Source organism: Melanotaenia boesemani, chromosome 11 (assembly GCF_017639745.1).
Source record: "Melanotaenia boesemani isolate fMelBoe1 chromosome 11, fMelBoe1.pri, whole genome shotgun sequence".
Classification (NCBI taxonomy): Eukaryota; Metazoa; Chordata; class Actinopteri; order Atheriniformes; family Melanotaeniidae; genus Melanotaenia; species Melanotaenia boesemani.
Genome location: NC_055692.1, coordinates 20,513,784 through 20,532,349, shown reverse-complemented (window position 1 = coordinate 20,532,349; position 18,566 = coordinate 20,513,784). Strand labels below are relative to the sequence as shown.

The window sequence follows — 18,566 nt, the reverse complement described above, 5'->3', positions numbered from 1 at the left end:
TAGCAGCAGACCCGGAGCACCAACCCAAGCCACCCCACCACAAAGACGACTCCAGCCCCACCCAAAGGGCGGCAGAGGAGAGCCCCAGCAAGAGCCCCCCACGGTCCCGGGGCACAGGCCCCAGCGGGCCAAGATCAGCAGCTGCCGGCCCCGCCAGGGACCGGCCACCCAGGGCAGCCCAAGTGAAGGGCCTAGGGCCCCAGGAGCCCAGAGGCGGCCGCCCCACCCCCCAAAGGCCCAGAGGGCCCGCAACATGCCTAGGAGGACCAGGCCCCCCCAGACAGCCACCCGGCGTAGGCCAGCACACACCCCGATGTTCCAGCCGCACACCCCGGGAACCAGGGTGCTATCAGCCCACTCCCCACCTACTCCAATCTGCACCCCACATAACCCCACACTCACACCCTCCCCCGTGCCGCACCCACAATCACTCACCACCACACAGTCACGCCACACACAACCCACCCACCATGCCCCGTGGGGGACACCCCAGGCGGACCAGCGGACAGCGAGCCCCAAGCACCCCATGTTTTTTCAGAACATTTAAAAAATATTTTAGCAGAACGATAAACCAGCAAGAACTAATGTAACCTTAAATTTGTGCCTTACAACCATGAGAGAAGCAGGCGTTTTTATTGTGCTGCTTACTGAAAGACAAATTATAACAAGATGATAACCGTTCTTCGATAATACAATAAGATATTAATTTAGTATCAAGAAAAATATATATGGATAGGTTGATAAAAAAAGGTAAATGAAAGTAAAATTAATTCAATGTTTTTATTCTAATTCAACTGAATACTTTATTAAAATATTTTACAGCATAAAGAATTAACATTTACAAGTTATCAATGATAAAAAAAAAGACAAAAAGACTAATTCACAAAGACTTTTAATCTCTTTATTTTATCTATTCACTTCTACACATCTTCTCAGCCACATTGCTAATATTTATCATCAAACTGATTCAAAGGAGGGTACATGTTATACTCTCCATAAGGAGGAGGATGAGTATTGAAGGGTTGAGCTCCTGCTGGTGGTTGTGAAGGTCCAAAGCCCCAGACTGGAGGGTTTAGGTTCCCAAATGGTTCAAATCCAAAGCCAATGGCAGCAGGTGGTGCTGCCACAGCAGGAACTGAAGAGGGTGGAAGGATGACTATATCAAATTTGATCTCTGGATCTGAAGCATACTTGACATCAAGATAGACCTGTGTAGAAAATACAGCTTTTTCATTGCTTTCTTGTCACGTCTCAAAATAATAATAAAAAAGTGGTTGATTATTTGGAGCTTTTAAAAATCATAGCTATCTTGTACAAGACAGAAAATAAACTTGTTCAGTCTTGTTTTAGGTGTATGTATATACATGTTAATCTGCTCCTTTCCATGTTTCAGACAAAGCTACAAGAGAACATTACCTCAGTATTGTTGATTTTCTCTCCACACCTGACTTACTGCTCTTATCATATCTGTAGTTTGTGTTCATCCATTCATATAGAGTGAGCCACATAGTGTAAATTCACATAGTGCATGCATAACCAATGTTTTTAGCAAATATACGTGCAATGAGAAAGGTAGGTGCAAAGGTGAAAGGTAGGTGAAAAGCATTCAACTGACTCTGGTAAGCATGAGGTTAAAAGTTGCTCAGTGATTAGATAAAATACCAGATACCTTTTAACCATCTCCAGTGCTGCCACATAATGCATGATTAAAAAAGCAAGCACAAGCTATTAAGAGTTCTTTTTCCATTTATGTCAGCTCACTCAAAATGTTTTATATTATAATTCAACAAGAAGCACTTTGTGTGTGGAGGGCGTGTATGTTTGCGTTGGAGTTTTTAGTACAATTTTTCATCCTTTACTGGATATCAATAGGTCGTTTTTGCCCTTTTCCATGTGTAAGGGAAAAATGTTGCATGCTGAGGAAAAATGCAAAGGACTTTGAAGCTAAATGTTTGGGAAATAAAATTTTATTTATTAAAACACTCACCCTGAGCCTGTACTCTGCTTTGATGATGTTGCAGCTGAGGATGGAGGGCTCCACATCATGGGGAATGGTGATGAGCTGGGTGACTTTTTCTGAAACAGATGGAGGGATGGGGGCTCCCACCTCCTTCAGGAGGTCCTTAGTATGGACTCTTCTCTTCCCTCGTGCAAAAAAGCTGTGCTTTCTGTATATGCAATACTTGGGCTTGATCTCACGAGATGAATCGTTCTTAATTAAAGTCATAACCTTTATTTGTTCTCCTGTGACAGAGAGCAGAAATGTTAGAGCAAGCTTTGGTTTTAGACCAGTGGGTGTCTAGTTCACTTTGAGGGATCTCACCTTGGAAAAAACCAGCCTTTTCAAGATTCACATCCATGGCTACACTTCCTGAGGTAAAAAGTTTCATTTTCTTATCCTTAGAGTCATGCAGTGGGGTCTGAAACACAAATGACTTAAATCAAATTAATGAATACAATATAAATTCTCTTAAAAAAATAAAAATAAAAAATAAGCAAAACTCTGGTGTCCGGTATCTGCTACTTGTTAAGCGGGACCATAAACAAGGTTATACCATTTGAGCCAATCAGATGATTAAATTATCCCAACCAGAGTTTTTTAAGTGCTGTTGTGCAAATTTCTAAACCTGCGATTGTTCAGGAAGAGCTTCTTAGATGCAGACGTTTCATGTCACATGACATGGTACATGTTTGTACAGGTACAACTCAGTGGGTGGAGCCTCTGCTTCCACCTACTCTTTTTTTCCCCCTCTGCATTTACAAATGAAGTGATCATATGTGAAAGCATACCATTAACCCAGGTACACAGTTCAGGTCTGCTTTGGACACAAAGTTGATGGTAGTTGTCTCTTTCTTGTCAATCCTCATTGATCTGCCCAGCCTGGTCTCCAATATGTACACGATTTTACCATCTGCTCCTTTAAAGGAGGAGGGTATTTCCCTGAAGAACAAGACAAGAAAGCCAGAGGGAAGTGATCAATATGCACATCTTTATGCAATGAAATAAAGCGCTTCACTTTTTTCTAAATATTCTGATGGAAGCTAGTCAAAAAAAAAAAAAAAAAAAAAAACAGTGGCAACAAAAATCTGTTGAAATTTCCTGATTTTCTGCTTATATAATGTCTTCCTATAAAATGTGATCTTATGCTTGGCTCACAAAGATCATCAAGCACAAGGCAGGATCTGTAACTACTACTAAACAAAGATTAGACCATATTTCATAATTCAGGTATATTAGATATTAAACACTTTATTCTAAACTATTTGCTTTTCAAATAATAATAATAATACAAACATATTGAGGATTTTCTACATATTGCCATATGAATATGTAGTATGTGCTGAAGCATAAAAAAAGTGTTTTCTTACTGAAAAGGTATCTGAAAGGAGAAAGGGTAGACATGGATTCCTGGGGCCACAACACTGGAGTCTGGGGAAAAAAAAGGAAGCTGTTTGAAAAGTGTTAGTAAAGTGCGTAAAAAAATAAAATAAAATGGAATTATAAAAAAAAAAAAAAGTGTAAGGATTCTAAATTAATGCTTTATATTTAAATCAGACGTGTCCACCTCTTAGCAGTGGATCAGAAGTAACGAAAATTTTAAGATATAAAGACTGGAAAACAACAAACATCTCCATCAAGCTAATTATGACCATATCTGAGGGTTGTGGTTTGGCAGCAGACAGGAAATGCGAGCTTGCAGCACTTTGCTGCTGTCTAATGGGATTGTTTGGGTCAATAAGCACTGAGGCTCACCAAATCAGAAAAAATAACTACTGTCAGGTAAATGACAGCACAGATCCCATTTTCTTTTATGAAAATCACACATGAGCCCCACTTCATGATGAGACATGAAATACTTACATGTTTCCGAGTTCCTGGTCAGCAGCAGTGTTTGTTGGTCATCTATGGAGGAAAAGGAAACACACTACTTAATCAAATTTAACTTGGCAGCTTTTTTCTCCCAGTCAACTGATCACTTAAAACATTACTTAAAGGAATAATACACTATAAATCTGTACAACACTGACTTACAACTATGACATCTGATCAACTTTCCATAATGTCCCTAGTTTGTTTTTAATATAAGTTTGCAGGAGTACAGCGAGTCAATGTTTTGTTTTGTTTTGTTTTTTTTTTTGTTTTTTTTTTGTTTGTTTTAGTTTTTTAGTCAGCAATGCAATAAGCCAAGCACATGAATTAAGAAAAATAAAATCATCCACTGCAGCTTCTCCAACCATTTAAAAGGTCTTGCTCATTGCGTTTAAAACGACTCCGCGCAAGCAAAACAGAGAAAAAAAAAGAATATTAACCCTTGAGGTTTTTGTCCTTCACGAAGTATTGTTTGTTGCTGAAATATTTATCTTTGGAGTGGTAAACAACGGTAGTCTTCCCATGTCTCTCGGTCCACATAACTTCCGCCTTCCCCTTAAACTTAATGTATAGCGTGTCTATTTGGCAGTCTTTAGCCACTTCTAGCGTAACTTGACCGGTAACGACGTCTCCATTGGTGAAGGTATTGCGCTCGTTAATCGGGTTATAGGTAACTTCTAACTTCTTCACAGTGGACGACATTGTTGCGCCGCGACCAGAGAAAAAAATCCAAAGTAAACCCGATGCAACTAACACTTAGTTCTTATTGCAACGGGAGGGTGTTTCCCTAACCCCGTCTCATGGCTCGCAATGGATCCTCCCATTTTTGCATCACACCTGTTGTTTTTCGTCTGCTAACATGAAAAAAGAAAGAACAGTTGTCAAGCCTGGGTTGTTGCAAATAATCAAACTACATTCAAATCACTTTCAGTCATAGAGCAGAGAAGGCACATAGACGTCAGTGGATCCCTGATGACAGATTGAGGTTGTCTGCTTTTTGTTCCAGGTTACATAATTCAAATGGTATTTTACCATTGACAATATCAGCACTTAAATCCTGACAGGTGTTCACATTTTTGCTAATATTTCATTATATCTTTTCATGGGACAACACTATAGAAATTCAACTTTGACATACAGAATATCAAAGTTTAATTCCTATAGTGTTGTCCCATGAAAGATATAATGTGATACTTGCAAAAATGCAAGGGGTGTACTCACTTCTGTGAGATACTATAAAGAGCATAAATTCAATGCACTATAGATAAATGCATGGGCTGGGGCAAAGTTTAACAAGTTTTAACACTTGAAACTGAAAATCAGGGAGATGCGACACAGGCAGAGAAATGTTTTGCTGCATCCACAGAAGCTCTTCAGCATCAGATCATTGTTTAAGTTTAAGCATTGTTGATGAGGGTCAACGTACCTTAGCTTTGTCGTCTGCTTACAGCATATTTAGGATATTTCTGTATTTGGAGGACAGCAAGTCTCTAGGAGACCATGGGAAATGGATATTTTCAAGAAAACAAACTTGACCCCCTTAACAGCCTGATTGTATATGTATATGTATATTTGTATTATATATTAATATTATAGACATGTAATATCCATAGTATTATAGAATATATATTATTTCAATGCAAATTAATACAAGGAAAAATGACAAAAAAAAAATAAAAATAAAAAAACTAATAAAATACAATGAAATATGTTGGTAACTTTGAAAATACTGGTTGTTTTTTGAGGGTGACTTGACCAAGAGGGCACACTATAGTGTCTATAGTCAACACACCTCACACAATTAAAAAGTTAAATGAAATTATAAAACAAGTAAAAGCATCTACGAGTAGCATTTACAGACTTCAGTTAAATTAGTTCTTAATAAAGTTTTAAATTGATCAAAAGAGTCCCAGTCTCTGAGCTTTAAAGTGTCCTGGACAGCATTCCAGGACCAAGGTGCAAAATAAGAAAATGCAAATAACAATAAAAAAAAAAAAAAAGGCCTTTCATCTATCCATTTAACCCATAAGAACCCGAGGTGGCATATTTGTCACATAAAGTTTCCGAGACATTTTGCTTCAATTTATGGTATAATCTTTGCTTAAAATCTGATACTTGTGTTCTGTCCCCTAATAGATACCCAGAAGCAGAAAACCCTATTATAATATTTTTTTTGTATCACATGGTAATAAATGGTAGATACAAAAGCAGATAGAGGCGGTTTCAGCTGGTTGCAATCAAGCAAAGTGAGCTCACCTGTGTCAGCTCCAGGTACTTTACCACACATGGTGCGCTGAAGCGTCAGCCATTGTGTCAGCCCAGGTCGGGTTAAGACCACAAAGGGTAAAGACCTGCGAGTCTACCTGCTCAAGTCCACCGAGCAAGGGCACGAGCTAAAACCTCCTCACTACTAAATCAACGCACAATGTGCTTCAAACCCATCCCTGTCAGATATGGGTACAGACCAAGACGTGTCACCCATAGACACCGCAATCCACAAAACCTGTCCTTTCCAATGGCATGCACGTCGGCCACATCCTCTGTTACCTTTGGTCTCTGTCAGTTCGCAGTGAACAAAACAGAGTTTATCAGTTCATTGATAAATCTCTCAGACATTCAGGTCCTAGCCTTGACTGAAACCTGGATCCGTCCAGAAAACACAACCACACCAGCTGCCCTTTCTGTCAATGCAGAATTTACCCAAACACCTCACTCAGCTGGACGAAGAGGTGGAACGGGCATTCTTATTTCTAAAAAGTGGAACTTTACCTCTCTCCGTCCTTTGGCTAACTGCTCATCACTTGAGTATCACGCATTCAAGGTCTCTACACCCATCACTGCATACATTCTGGTCATTTACTGCCCTCCGGGTGACAGTATAGCTGAGTTTGTCTCTGAAATGGACATGATTCTCTCTGACATTCCTGATGATGGCACACCGCTAATTGTCATGGGAGACATGAACATTCACATTGGCAAACCACAGGCAACTGCCTTTCTGGCTCTCATCTACTCTTTCAATCTCAAACTGGTACAGACTCCTCCAACACACAAAACTGGCAATACTCTTGACTTGGTGCTGACCAGAAACTGCTCCACAGCCAACCTGTCCGTCACCCCGCAGCACCTCTCAGACCACTTCCTGGTTAAATTCTCTGTCTTCCTTCCTCATGTCACCCAGGTTGAAAACTACCGGCGGGTCTCACTGCTTCCATTCATGTCTAAACTACTAGAGCTTGCAGTCTTCAGTCAGGTCTCACAGTTCCTCCAAGACAACAACCTGTTTGATCCATATTAATCTGGCTTTAGGCAAGGCCACTCTACTGAAACTGCTCTCCTGTCAGTTACTGATTCCCTACAGCTTGCCAGATCCACTGGTAAATCCTCAATCTTCTTCTACCAGGAATCTTGCTGTCATTGTAAACACACGGCACAGCTCCTGGTCCAGGCTCTGGTCATTTCACCGATTGACTACTGCAACTCCTTACTGGCTGGCCTGCCTGCATGCTCAGTTAAACCTCTGCTGCACATTATGTCTTCTTAAAGCACTCTTGGTTCCCAGTTAAATAGTTTTTGATGTTAAAGAGGAACTAAAGAGTCAAGCAGATAGAGTTTACCAACAGCCTATTCTGGCTATTACCTGTTTATGCTACCTGTGTGAATGGCTAAATATTACAGAAAGAAACTACGAAGAACTAAAAAGCAGAAAAAGATTGCCACACTTCCCCACATTTGCCAGTTTGAATGTGGCCTATGATTACCATGTATTGTTTTGTAATGCTTTAAAATCCTTTCCATATGTATATTTTCTACCAGGAAAACTAAGCACCTTACCAATATTTTTTTAAATTTACACCAGCTACCAATCAGCGAATGAGCTTTAAAGTTTTGCTCTTTGTTTACAAATCGATCATTAAAGGTCCCATATTATGCAAAATTCACTTTTTAATGGTTTTGGAACAGTCATGCTGGTCCCCCCGCATGTGTAGGAGACCCGTAAGTGTGAAACTCTTTCAGGCGCTCTCTCTCCCCCCTGCTCCACCTCTAGGGAAGTAAGCGCTGAATTGAGCGAGTTTGAAAGCCTGTACGTTAAGACGTCATAAGGGACAATAACCACTCCCCACAGAGCGATGGACCCGCTTACCGGCTCTCAAAGCCCGCCCTCTAAAAATCACCTAGCGCCCAGTGTTTTTCCCTCTTCGGCAACCCTCGTTAGCGGACATGGCTAAGCGACAGAAGCACTGTTCTGTTTGTGGCTGCATAAATGAACACGAAAACGTTTTTTTACTTCCATCCACTGAACCCACGAGGACTGAGTGGATTAATTTTATTTTTGGAGGAAATGTACCCGGAAAACTTCCAAAGGTTTTGCATGTCTGTGGCCAGCATTTCAAAGAGGACTGTTTCCACAACATGGGGGCATGGAAAGCAGGCTTCGCCAACCGTTTGAAGCTGAAACCAGGTTCAATACCAACTGTCCGTGACACAGCTGGAGAGGTAAGAGCTGGCAGTTATTTTATCGTTTCGGCCTTATTAGTCTGATAGCTTGAAAATATATTAGCACTGTTGTAAATGTAGCCAAGTCACTGTTTCTACTGTTTGTATCCGGTGCCATTGTGCATCAGATTGATGAGCGTAGCTAGCTGTGTTCTCCGTGCGTCGCGGTTTGGGTCGGTAATGGGGGCTTCAGGAATGGGTTCCGGTGTTCCGGCGTTTGTTTATCCTTCACTACGCTGTAATCAGCGTCTAGTTACCGCTAAGGCCTAACCTGTCAATCACCTCATGACGGGCGATGCGATGGGCGGAGCCAACAGCTGAGCTGCTCCACCAGGGTTCCGCCCACCATAAACGGCACATTTCTGAAGCTGCTAAAAAGAGGGAGGTGAAGAGAAGCCGCTGCACTCAAACTGAGGGTCGATTTGTCCATACCATGGCGGAAATATTTCATTTAGATATTAATGAATGGTCTCAGATTGGGAATAAAGTGTATAATATGGGACCTTTAATATAGGGCCATGATACATTTCTGATCTTCTTGTAGAATACAACCAAAGCAGAACTCTGAAGGTTCACACTGCAGGCTTAAGTGACCCAAATCCAATTTTTGTTTTTGGCTCCTGTGCGACCTGTATCTGACTTTTTCATAACAGTCTGGACGACACAGATCCGATTTTTTTCAAATGCGACCCAGGCCACTTGGATATGTGGTCCTAAATCCGATACTTATTTGATCTTTTGCCATGTGACTTTAGTCTGAACGACCAGGTCGCATTAATCTGACCTACAAGTCATACACGGCATTGTTTATAAACTCTTATTTGTAAAGACCCTCACATCACTCTCTTGCCACTCCTGGCTGCAACTTCGTACCCACATGTTTCTCTGTACAGACGTTGCTGCCACTGCTCCACAAAATGCCATGGCCATAAATCTGGCTCTCCTCTTTTGTATTCTCCTCTTTAAAACGATGTAATTCAAAATGTGCTGGCTACTGTTGGACAATAACTTTAAAATCACAACATAACTCTCCGCTGAGCGAAGACGTCACACACACTCTCACAGTCACGTGGTCGTGTCTTCTACACATGCGGGACACTTGTGGTGTGCATAAGGTTCATACATGAGATCACATACAAGTCGCATTTAATTGGAAATGTGAATGAACTCTCAAAAAATCTGATTTCACAAAAAAATCCGGATTGAGCATTACGCCCTGCAGTGTGAACCTAGCCAAAGGGACAGTTGGAAGGCAGAACCATGAATCAGGTCTAAACTAGATGAAAATGCATTTTGCTACTATGCTGCAGATGGAGCAGATTCAGGTTCACTTTAATGTCATTGCAACAGGTACAACAAAAAGTAAGATGCAGGCCTTTAAGTGCAAACAATAAATACTATACAAACAAAAGGTTGCATAAAACCACACATATATAAAAAAAAATATATATATATATATATATATATATATATATATATATATATATATATATATATATATAATTTTCCCCTCGCCCTCTGTGGGTGGTCTCTCATCCATCCAAGCTCGGGTCCTCTACCAGAGGTCTGGGAGCTTGAGGGTTCTGCGCAGTATCTTTGCTGTTCCTAGGACTGCACTCTTCTGGACCGAGATGTGTGAGATTTGTCTTCGGATCTCCTGTAGCCACAGTTTGGGGGTTACTGCCCCAAGTGCTCCGATGACCATGGGCACCACTGTTGCCTTCACTTTCCAGCCCTTCTCAAGTTCTTCTTTCAGGTCTTGGTATTTCTCCAGTTTCTCATGTTCCTTTTTTGTGATGTTGCAATCGCTTGGTATTGCGATGTCAACCACAATGGCCTTCCTCTGCTGTTTGTCCATCACCACAATGTCCTGCTGGTTTGCCATTACCATTTTGTCGGTCTGGATGTGGAAGTCCCACAGGATCTTAGCTCGATTATTCTCTATCACCTTCGGAGGTGTTTCCCACCTTGACCTCGGGGCTTCCAGTCTGTACTCCGCACAGATGTTCCTGTACACTATACCAGCCACTTGGTTGTGACACTCCTTGTAAGCTTTGCCTGCCAGCATCTTACACCCTGCAGTTATGTGCTGGATTGTCTCAGGGGCCTCTTTGCACAGTCTGCACCTGGGGTCTTGTCTTGTATGGTAGATCTGGGCCTTTATTGCTCTGGTGCTCAAGGCCTGCTCCTGTGCAGCTATGATCAGTGCCTCTGTGTTGTCTTTCATTCCAGCCCTTTCTAGCCATTGGTAGGATTTCTTGATATTAGCCACTTCAGTTATCTGTTGGTGGTACATCCCATGGAGGGGCTGGCCAAAGGAAGAGATTCAGACCACATATATATACATATATATATATATATATATATATATATATATATATATAGGGTTGTATATATATATATATATATATATATATATATATTACGTTTATGACAGCAGTTGGAAAGGAGCTGTTTTTCAGTCTGTTAGTCCTGGTTTCGATGGCCCTGTACCATCTGCCAAACAGGAAGTGGCCCAGGTGGTAAGAGTCCTTCATAATGGTACTGGCTCTCCTAAGGCAGTAGCAACCATGCAGGCCCTCCAGTGTCGGTAGAGGGCACCCAATGACCTTCTTGGTCGTTTGGGTCACCCTCTGGAGTTTTTTCCTGTTTGCCACTGTGCAACTGGCAAACCATGTACAGAGGCAGTATGTGAGGATGCTCTCCATGCTGGAGCGGTAAAAAGACACAAGCAGCCTCATTCAGATGTTGTTTTTCCTGAAGATTCTCAGGAAGTGGAGCTTTTTTATGCCTTTTTTGTCATCTGTGTAGTGTTCTTGTTCTAGTTTAGTTTCTCCTCAATGTGGACTCCCAGAAAGTGGAAATCACTGACCCTTTCCACACAGGTCCCACCAATGAGGATAGGCTGAATGTCTGTTCTGTTCTCTGTGAACTCTAGAATTAGCGCCTTTGTCTTGGATGTGTTCAGGAGCAAGTTGTTGTCTCTACACCACACAGTCAGCTGTTGCACCTCAGCCCGATAAGGGGGCTCATCACCACCTGTGATGCAACCTGCCACTGTGGTGTCGTCCGCATATTTAATGAAGGTGTTGCTGGTGTGGATTGGGGTGCAGTCTGAGGTGTAGAGAATGAAAAACAGGGGGCTCAGCACACAGCCTTGAGGGGAACCGGTGCTAAGTGTGAGGGGTGCAGAGGTGTGGGGACCAATCCTGACCTTCTGTGGGTGTCCTGACAAAAAGTTCTTAATCCAGAGACATGTGAAAGGAGGTAGTCCTAGGTTCAGCAGTTTCCTCATGAGACCGTGGGGAAGGATGGTGTTAAAAGCTGAACTATATTCCACATTTTTGCCCCATCTCTAAATACTTAAAAATTAAAATAAAAACTCTTTTCTTTTCTCGTGCCTGGGTACTTATTGTGCATTGTTCACAAATTTTGATGCAATTCTCTTAATGTATTTCTACCCTTAATGTAGTTTTATTTTAACATTTTCAAACATTAATTTTATTTCTTCACCTTTGTAAAACCCTTGGAAAGTCCTCAAGGATGAAAGGTGATATATAAATAAGCTTTGTGTGCTTTCTAATTTTACTGCAGAGAATGAGTATATCACAAGGGTTTTCATTTTTACTTGCTAAGGTGGTCATTTCTGTAGAAGCCATCTGATAGACACCCACAACTGCTATATTAGTTTGTCTATTATTATATAAATTTTGCTTTTATTGTCAATAAAACCTAAAAATCCAGCTAATGGTAGGTTTATTACAGTGTTTTATTGGAATGCAGTGAGCATGTTTGTTGATAAAGTGGTAACAAAACATCTGTGATGCAAAGTGAGCACATTGATTGTTTTGGCATATATCACATATTACATCCATTATAGTGTCAGAAAACATGAAAATACTATTTTCTGAAAGTAACTCTGCTAAAGTGCCTTGTCATAAATGTAGATGACAGGTGGCATTAAAAAAAACAAATAACTTTATTTATCGCAGAGGAAAAATCACACCCAGAGGAACTCAAAGAAAAAAAAATACACACATTTGATTTTCAAGCTCTCTGGGACTTGAACATTTATGTCTTACATTGACATAAATAATGTACAAATTAAAATTTATAGTAAACTAAAGTAAGTATAGATTCTTTGCTCTCATTAGTCTCCAGCTAGAAGCTAATGCTGTTTGGTGGGCCTTGGCATGGAATAGTTTAAGAACCCATGCTGTAGGAGATTATATTAAGTAGTTGCAAGATTTAAGTATGTCATGAGATCAAATTTGGAAATTAAGTTTCTGTCAAATCATCCCAGTAATGCCGAACCTATCAATAATACACATTTTCTATTGGTCTATTTTCTGTCACTGTTTTCTGTGACACTAGGTTACAGGCTCAGTGTATCATCCTTGTTAGTGACTTAGAGTTTGTTCAAATTAGAGTTTTAGACCTTAAAAAATGTATTCCTTCATTCGTACTCTTAAGATTCTTATAGTTGTCAAAAATATTTTGATAAAACTTGCAGTGCTGTCAGTAGCTTGATGGAGATCATACTAAGAATCAAGAAAGAGCCCTGTGCCCAGTCCAATTCAGATTTCAGTTTTTAGAACTTTCCATCATAACCACTCAAGGAGGGGTACATCCTTTATGACATATAACTTGGTGGAGCAGATGAGTCATAGTTTGTTGGGTTTTGTAGGAAGCTGCTCTCTCCAGCCATGAAAGCTTCAGATCCATTGTAGGGCGGTGGCTGCTCTTCATCAGACCCCTCTAAAGTGGGAAGGATTGCGATGTTGAACTTGACTTCTGGGTCAGCAGCATACTTGACATCAAGATAGACCTGTGATGGAGAAGCAGGCAGTAGTTAGCTTGATGACTATGCAACCCTGCTAGTTTAGAGATGCAAACCTATACTGCTGGGAATAAGAATACTCACCCTGAGTTTGTACTCTGCTTTGATGATATTGCAGTTTAAGATGGACATGCATGTGGTGGGAGGGATGGTGATGATCCTGGTGACAGTATGACCTGCATGGGATGGGATGACTTCGCCCACCTCTTTCAGAATATCTTTTGTTTCTACTTTCCTCTTCCCTTTGGCGAAGTAGCTGTTCTTCTGATACAAATAGTACTTGGGCTTAATCTCACGAGATGATTTGTTCTGAATGTAAGCCACAACCTTTATACCTTCACCTGGAAAACAGAGCATCACACATGAGTTGTACTTTCTGGATGGCAGCAGTGCGATTTAGTGTCAATCGTGTTCTACGCTGAAAAAATGCAATTTATAAACTGTAAATAACAGCAGAAAACTTAGCTCTGCAGTTTACAGCATATTTTGCAGACATATTCTAAAGCTTGAGGATGCATGATGTATTTTGTTACATTGTCAAATAATAACTGTTGAATATCCTGCAATTAAATACCAAACTAAGGTCCAATATCAGGTTTCCAAGACCCATTATGAACAGCTTTTAAACAGAACACTCATTAGTGAATATTTTATTACCGGTTTATTTAACATTTTTCACTGTTATCTTATGCCAACATTTTAACCAGCAATTGATTTCCAAATGCATTTTTAAATTGCTTGGTGTGCTTTAAAGGTCCAACATGGTAGCTATTTAAAGTATAGCTGTCATTATTTTTCCTCCATCCCTCGTTTGTTATTATCTTATCTCTAGAACATAAAAATGTTTCATAAGGAAAGGGACTTTGAGCCATACATAGCTCACCTGCTGTTAAGGAGTTTATCTGTTATCACAAGCCCCTGTAAAAATCATTTGTACTGCAGAGTAAAGTAAGATCACACAGAATCTAACATTACCTTGGTGGAAGCCTGTTTGTGGAATATTTACATCCATGGTTATTTCTCCCAAAGTGAAGAGCTTCATCTTCTTATCAACAAGAATCTGCTGAGGAGTCTGGAAGCAAATTGCAAACTCATTACATTTATGATATTGAAAAACATAGTTTTAAAGAAAACTTACTCTGCTGGGATCTGAAAGGTGAATGGATAGGTATGGTAGCCCTGACCAATAACATTCGTCCCTACAAAGTAATCAAGAAGTTAATTTATAGAGGATACAATTAATAGATAACTTACATAAGATAACTTTACATAAAATCCTAAATAAAACAAATGACTTCTTTTTTTTTTACCTCTACCATTTCCTCTTTTAAATTGTAAAATTGTTTTGAAGATAAAGTTAAAAAAAAATAAAGGATCAGTAGGATAGTTTACAATATATCTGGTTTTTGCTTGTTTTCTATCTGTCTGAATGGGTAAATGTTACCATTAAAACTCATGCTAGATTATATTGTTTTATGTTGTTTAAGTTCAAATAATGAGGATGGAAATAAAACCAATTTTAAACAGGTAGTTTCTGCTGGTGAAAAATTACCCCCAATAATAACTATTCTGGTGAAATGGAAGAAAAACACTGTTAGAGAGATACAAACAATATAACACAAATTCTGATGACATTAATAAAATATACAGCAGGTTTCTATATTGAATAATTCATAGACTGTTTACCCTTTTCTCCTTGGAGGACAAATTGTTCAATACTGAAGTACTTCTCCTTTTTTTGGTATACTACAACAGTTTTTCCATAATTCTCAGTCCATAAGACTTTAGCTTTTCCCTTCAGCTTTACACAGAGTGATTGTATTTTGCACTCTTTTGCCAGTTCCAGTGTAATTTGCCCACTGATATAATCACCACTGCTGAAAACATTACTTCTGTTAATGGGATTATATTCCACTGAAAACTTTTTCACATTGTTTTCCATGGTCTTCTGTCCAATACAACAAACACAAGAAGTACCAGGTGAGATGATGACAGAGGATTTATATGCTAAATAAAGTGTAGAGATGCCACACTGGTTTTAATAATTAACCCATGCACTGGTTTTAATAATTAACCCATGTTACTTTAAAAAAAAAAAAAAAACCTCATTATTAAACTACTGTAAAGAAACCATACAATAGATGCTTAACAGAAAACTTTTCTTTGAGGGAAAAACACAAATCTATTAAAATGAAATTTATTGTTAAAATAATTTAAATTCAGTTTACTAAATTATATAATTCCAAGTGTTTGTATGTAGTAATGCATGCTGGCAGCACTCGTCAATGTTTTCTTAAGAGTGGGTGTGTCTAAAACCTTTCACGCGTATCATTGGCTGGTATCACGTATGTTAAACACCTTCCTGGAAAATTTGAGTGTATTTTTCCAGGAAGTTTATCACACATACTAGATGTACTTAAAGATGACGGTATGGAAACTTGAATGCACTTTAGCATATACAAAACTATTCATCCTCATGTGATTACTCTAGCTTTCGTTTTCTTTAAAGAAAAATATAAAATGTTGCAACAAAATGACAATTTCTTAGATTCTAACATTATTTAACATACTCTGTGTCAAATAAATAATTTTGGCTCTTTGTACCTGAAGAATGTACCAGCCCATCATGCATACCTCAAAAAAAACTATTCATAACTTAATTTAAACATTCCTATATAAGATAATATCACCTGGTGTGAAGAAAAGTCTAAAGATTAATTTTTCTAACAACTGTATACACTAGGTATTTCCAAATGGAACACTATTATATCATCATGTTTGTCATATGTGATTTTTCATTTAAGTTTTTGTAGTCTTTTAGTTCTATTTTTTTGTTTTATTTTGTAGTTCTTTCCCTTTAGTATTCTGTTTTTTGCTTCCTGTTAATTAGTACACCTGGTTTGATATATATATATATATATATATATATATATATGTATATATATACCCCTTGGTTTCCTTTTTATGATTGTATACTACAAACAGGTCTAAGAAGAGAGGCAGTGGGGTTGCTTTGTATATTAGGTCAGATTATCAAAGTCAAGTCCTAGAAAATATGTCTTTTGAAACTGAAAATGTTATGGAAAGTGTTACTGAGAAAATAACTACTAAAAATACAAAAAACATCATTATAAGTTGTGTTATTGGAACATTGAAATAGTTAAAGAGAAATTGTCTGAAACATTCAGGTCAAGTAATAAGAAGTTATTTGTAGTTTGTGGAGAAAAAAATATTTTGGAAACTCAAGATTGGAGTAAAATTTATGTTGATAATATTGACAATGTATATGAGGACTTTTATATTTATATTATCAATTTATATCATAAAATAGCCACTTGTTGAATACAATGGGTAAAATGAAACACAGAGACAAGCCTTGGATGACCAACGGTCTAAAGAACAGTGGAGGCTGAAAACAAACACAAGAAATATAAAAAATATACTCACAAGTAGATAGAGATGTGAAACAGTAAATTAAAAAAAGTATTACAGTAAATTATTAGAAAATAACAGAAATAATAATGATAAAACATGGAGGGTTTTAAAAGAAATTAGAAATAAAGGTCAATCAAATTGTAATTATATCCATATATATATATATATATATATATATATATATATTCTGAAAATTAAGTCTTTACTGCAAGTAGTATGATTTCTAACAAACATAATTGGCATGAATGTACACTCAATATTTATTGAAGAGAACCGATGAACAGTAAATTATTAAAATTGTAGATAAATTCAAGAATAAAAAAACAACTTCTTGGAACGGTCACAGCATGTTCTTTGTCACTCCTCCGGGATAAACACCATGCCATAGTTCTTGTTCACTGCTGAATTTATTCAAGTACACCTTGGCAGGCATAAGGAAATCCACTGTCGAACGATACAAATGACATATAAAATATCAGAACACTTCACTGGCACTAATTAATTTTATTGAACAGATAACAGATGTGATTGGAAGAGAATACACAGTTGTTGTATTTTTGGATTTGCAGAAGGCATTCAATACATTCAATCATAATTTACTTTTTGATAAATTACTTGGGTATCAGAGGAGTTGCACTTGAATTTTTATAGTTATATAGCGAACCAATATCAATTTGTACATGTAAATAATACAGATTCTGAGTTATTACAGGTATCACGTGGGGTGCAACAGGGCTCTGTACTAGGCCCTGTATTGTTTAGGTTGTTTATTAATGATTTGTGTCTTGTTGCCCAGTTGTTGATGCATTTTATTTGCTGATGATACAACATTCTTTTGCAGAGGAGACAACTTAAAATAAGTTCTGGATACAGTGGGAAATGAGTTTAAGTTGGTTATCAAATCAGTTTTATTTATAAAGCACTTTCCTAACAAAGGCAGCACAAAGTGATTTACATGATTTATGCATATTAAATAAAACAAGCCTTCACACATCACACATCAAAGTAGCATAGCAATTAAAACCAATGGTTTGTTGTCAACAAATTATCTGTTCACTTTGGGGGAAAAAATGCATTATATTTGCAAAATATAGTTACAAAAAAGAAAAAGAAAAATTATGAAATTGACAAAGTTACAGAAATGAGGTTTTTGTTAGTTATTGTACCCCATAATCTAAACTGCAAATCATAAATTATGTCAAAACCAAGATGCCAAAATCTATTGCAATACTGTACAAAGTAAAGGACTATCTCTGTGAAAAATCACTTTTGATTTTATATAACTCATTGATATGACCTATTGTGTGGGGATTTGGGGAAACACTTATCACACAAACACAAATTCAGTTATATTATATTATATTATATTATATTATATTATATTATATTATATATAATTTGTAAGAATAATGTATTGTGAACCAACAAATCCACTATTTATTCAATTACATATACTAAAATTTAGAAATCTAGTAGATTACAACACTATTCAAATTATGTACAAAGTTGATAATAATCAGTTGCCATTCTGTATACAGAGGCTGTTTAAAAAGTGGGAGAAATGTTAGGAACTTAGAGGAAATTAAATGTTTAGCAAACGCAAGGTACAGACAAATATAAAGAGTTATTTTATATCTGTCACTGGAGTCAAACTGTGGAACAGTTGTTCTCATGACTTAAAAATGAGTTCCACTTTGCAATCATTTAAAAGAACGTATGCCACATAAATTATAAAAAAATAATTTTCATGATAAATGAAATGCTAAAGATCTTGTTGTGGGTAATAGTTTTATAAGTTGCTCTTACTATCAGTGGTGGTGATGTTGTAAATCTTTTCTTATTTAATGTTAATTTTGTATGATGTCATTGCCCTTTAATAAACTTGGTATATCTTCAAAACCAAAGCATCACAAACTGGCACAA

At 38.0% G+C, this 18,566-nt stretch overlaps 2 protein-coding genes across 3 annotated transcripts; both read right to left on the bottom strand.

Annotated features, from left to right (window-relative positions):
- Positions 1-818: 818 nt before the first annotated feature.
- Positions 819-4,670, bottom strand: LOC121649160 (arrestin domain-containing protein 3-like). 2 transcript variants are annotated; one of them, XM_041999770.1, is made up of 7 exons: positions 4,312-4,670; positions 3,863-3,904; positions 3,370-3,430; positions 2,791-2,941; positions 2,324-2,420; positions 1,988-2,244; positions 819-1,208 (listed from the first exon to the last, which is right to left on the bottom strand). In XM_041999770.1, the coding sequence occupies exons 1-7, from the start codon at positions 4,571-4,573 to the stop codon at positions 945-947; spliced, it is 1,134 nt and encodes a 377-aa protein (XP_041855704.1). In that variant the 5' UTR covers positions 4,574-4,670; the 3' UTR covers positions 819-944. The 2 variants fall into 2 exon arrangements, with proteins under 2 accessions (XP_041855704.1, XP_041855705.1); XM_041999771.1 differs by having other exon boundaries at positions 933-1,135.
- Positions 4,671-13,001: 8,331 nt separating this feature from the next.
- LOC121649016 (arrestin domain-containing protein 3-like) lies at positions 13,002-15,150 on the bottom strand. The gene is made up of 5 exons (XM_041999550.1): positions 14,895-15,150; positions 14,352-14,407; positions 14,184-14,280; positions 13,293-13,549; positions 13,002-13,196 (listed from the first exon to the last, which is right to left on the bottom strand). Exons 1-5 carry the CDS (start codon positions 15,148-15,150, stop codon positions 13,002-13,004), a joined length of 861 nt encoding a protein of 286 aa, XP_041855484.1.
- Positions 15,151-18,566: the final 3,416 nt, after the last annotated feature.

What these genes read in the sequence shown, in the direction of transcription:
- LOC121649160 (XM_041999770.1), bottom strand. Translation starts at nt 4,573, where the DNA reads ATGTCGTCCACTGTGAAGAAGTTAGAAGTTACCTATAACCCGATTAAC. An exon ending in GAAGGACAAAAACCTCAAGG is followed by an intron (nt 3,905 to 4,311) that starts GTTAATATTCTT and finishes TTTCCTCCATAG; the next exon opens with ATGACCAACAAACACTGCTG. An exon ending in AAAGGCTGGTTTTTTCCAAG is followed by an intron (nt 2,245 to 2,323) that starts GTGAGATCCCTC and finishes TCTCTGTCACAG; the next exon opens with GAGAACAAATAAAGGTTATG.
- LOC121649016 (XM_041999550.1), bottom strand. Translation starts at nt 15,150, where the DNA reads ATGGAAAACAATGTGAAAAAGTTTTCAGTGGAATATAATCCCATTAAC. An exon ending in CATTCACCTTTCAGATCCCA is followed by an intron (nt 14,281 to 14,351) that starts GCAGAGTAAGTT and finishes ATTTGCTTCCAG; the next exon opens with ACTCCTCAGCAGATTCTTGT. An exon ending in ACAAACAGGCTTCCACCAAG is followed by an intron (nt 13,550 to 14,183) that starts GTAATGTTAGAT and finishes TCTGTTTTCCAG; the next exon opens with GTGAAGGTATAAAGGTTGTG.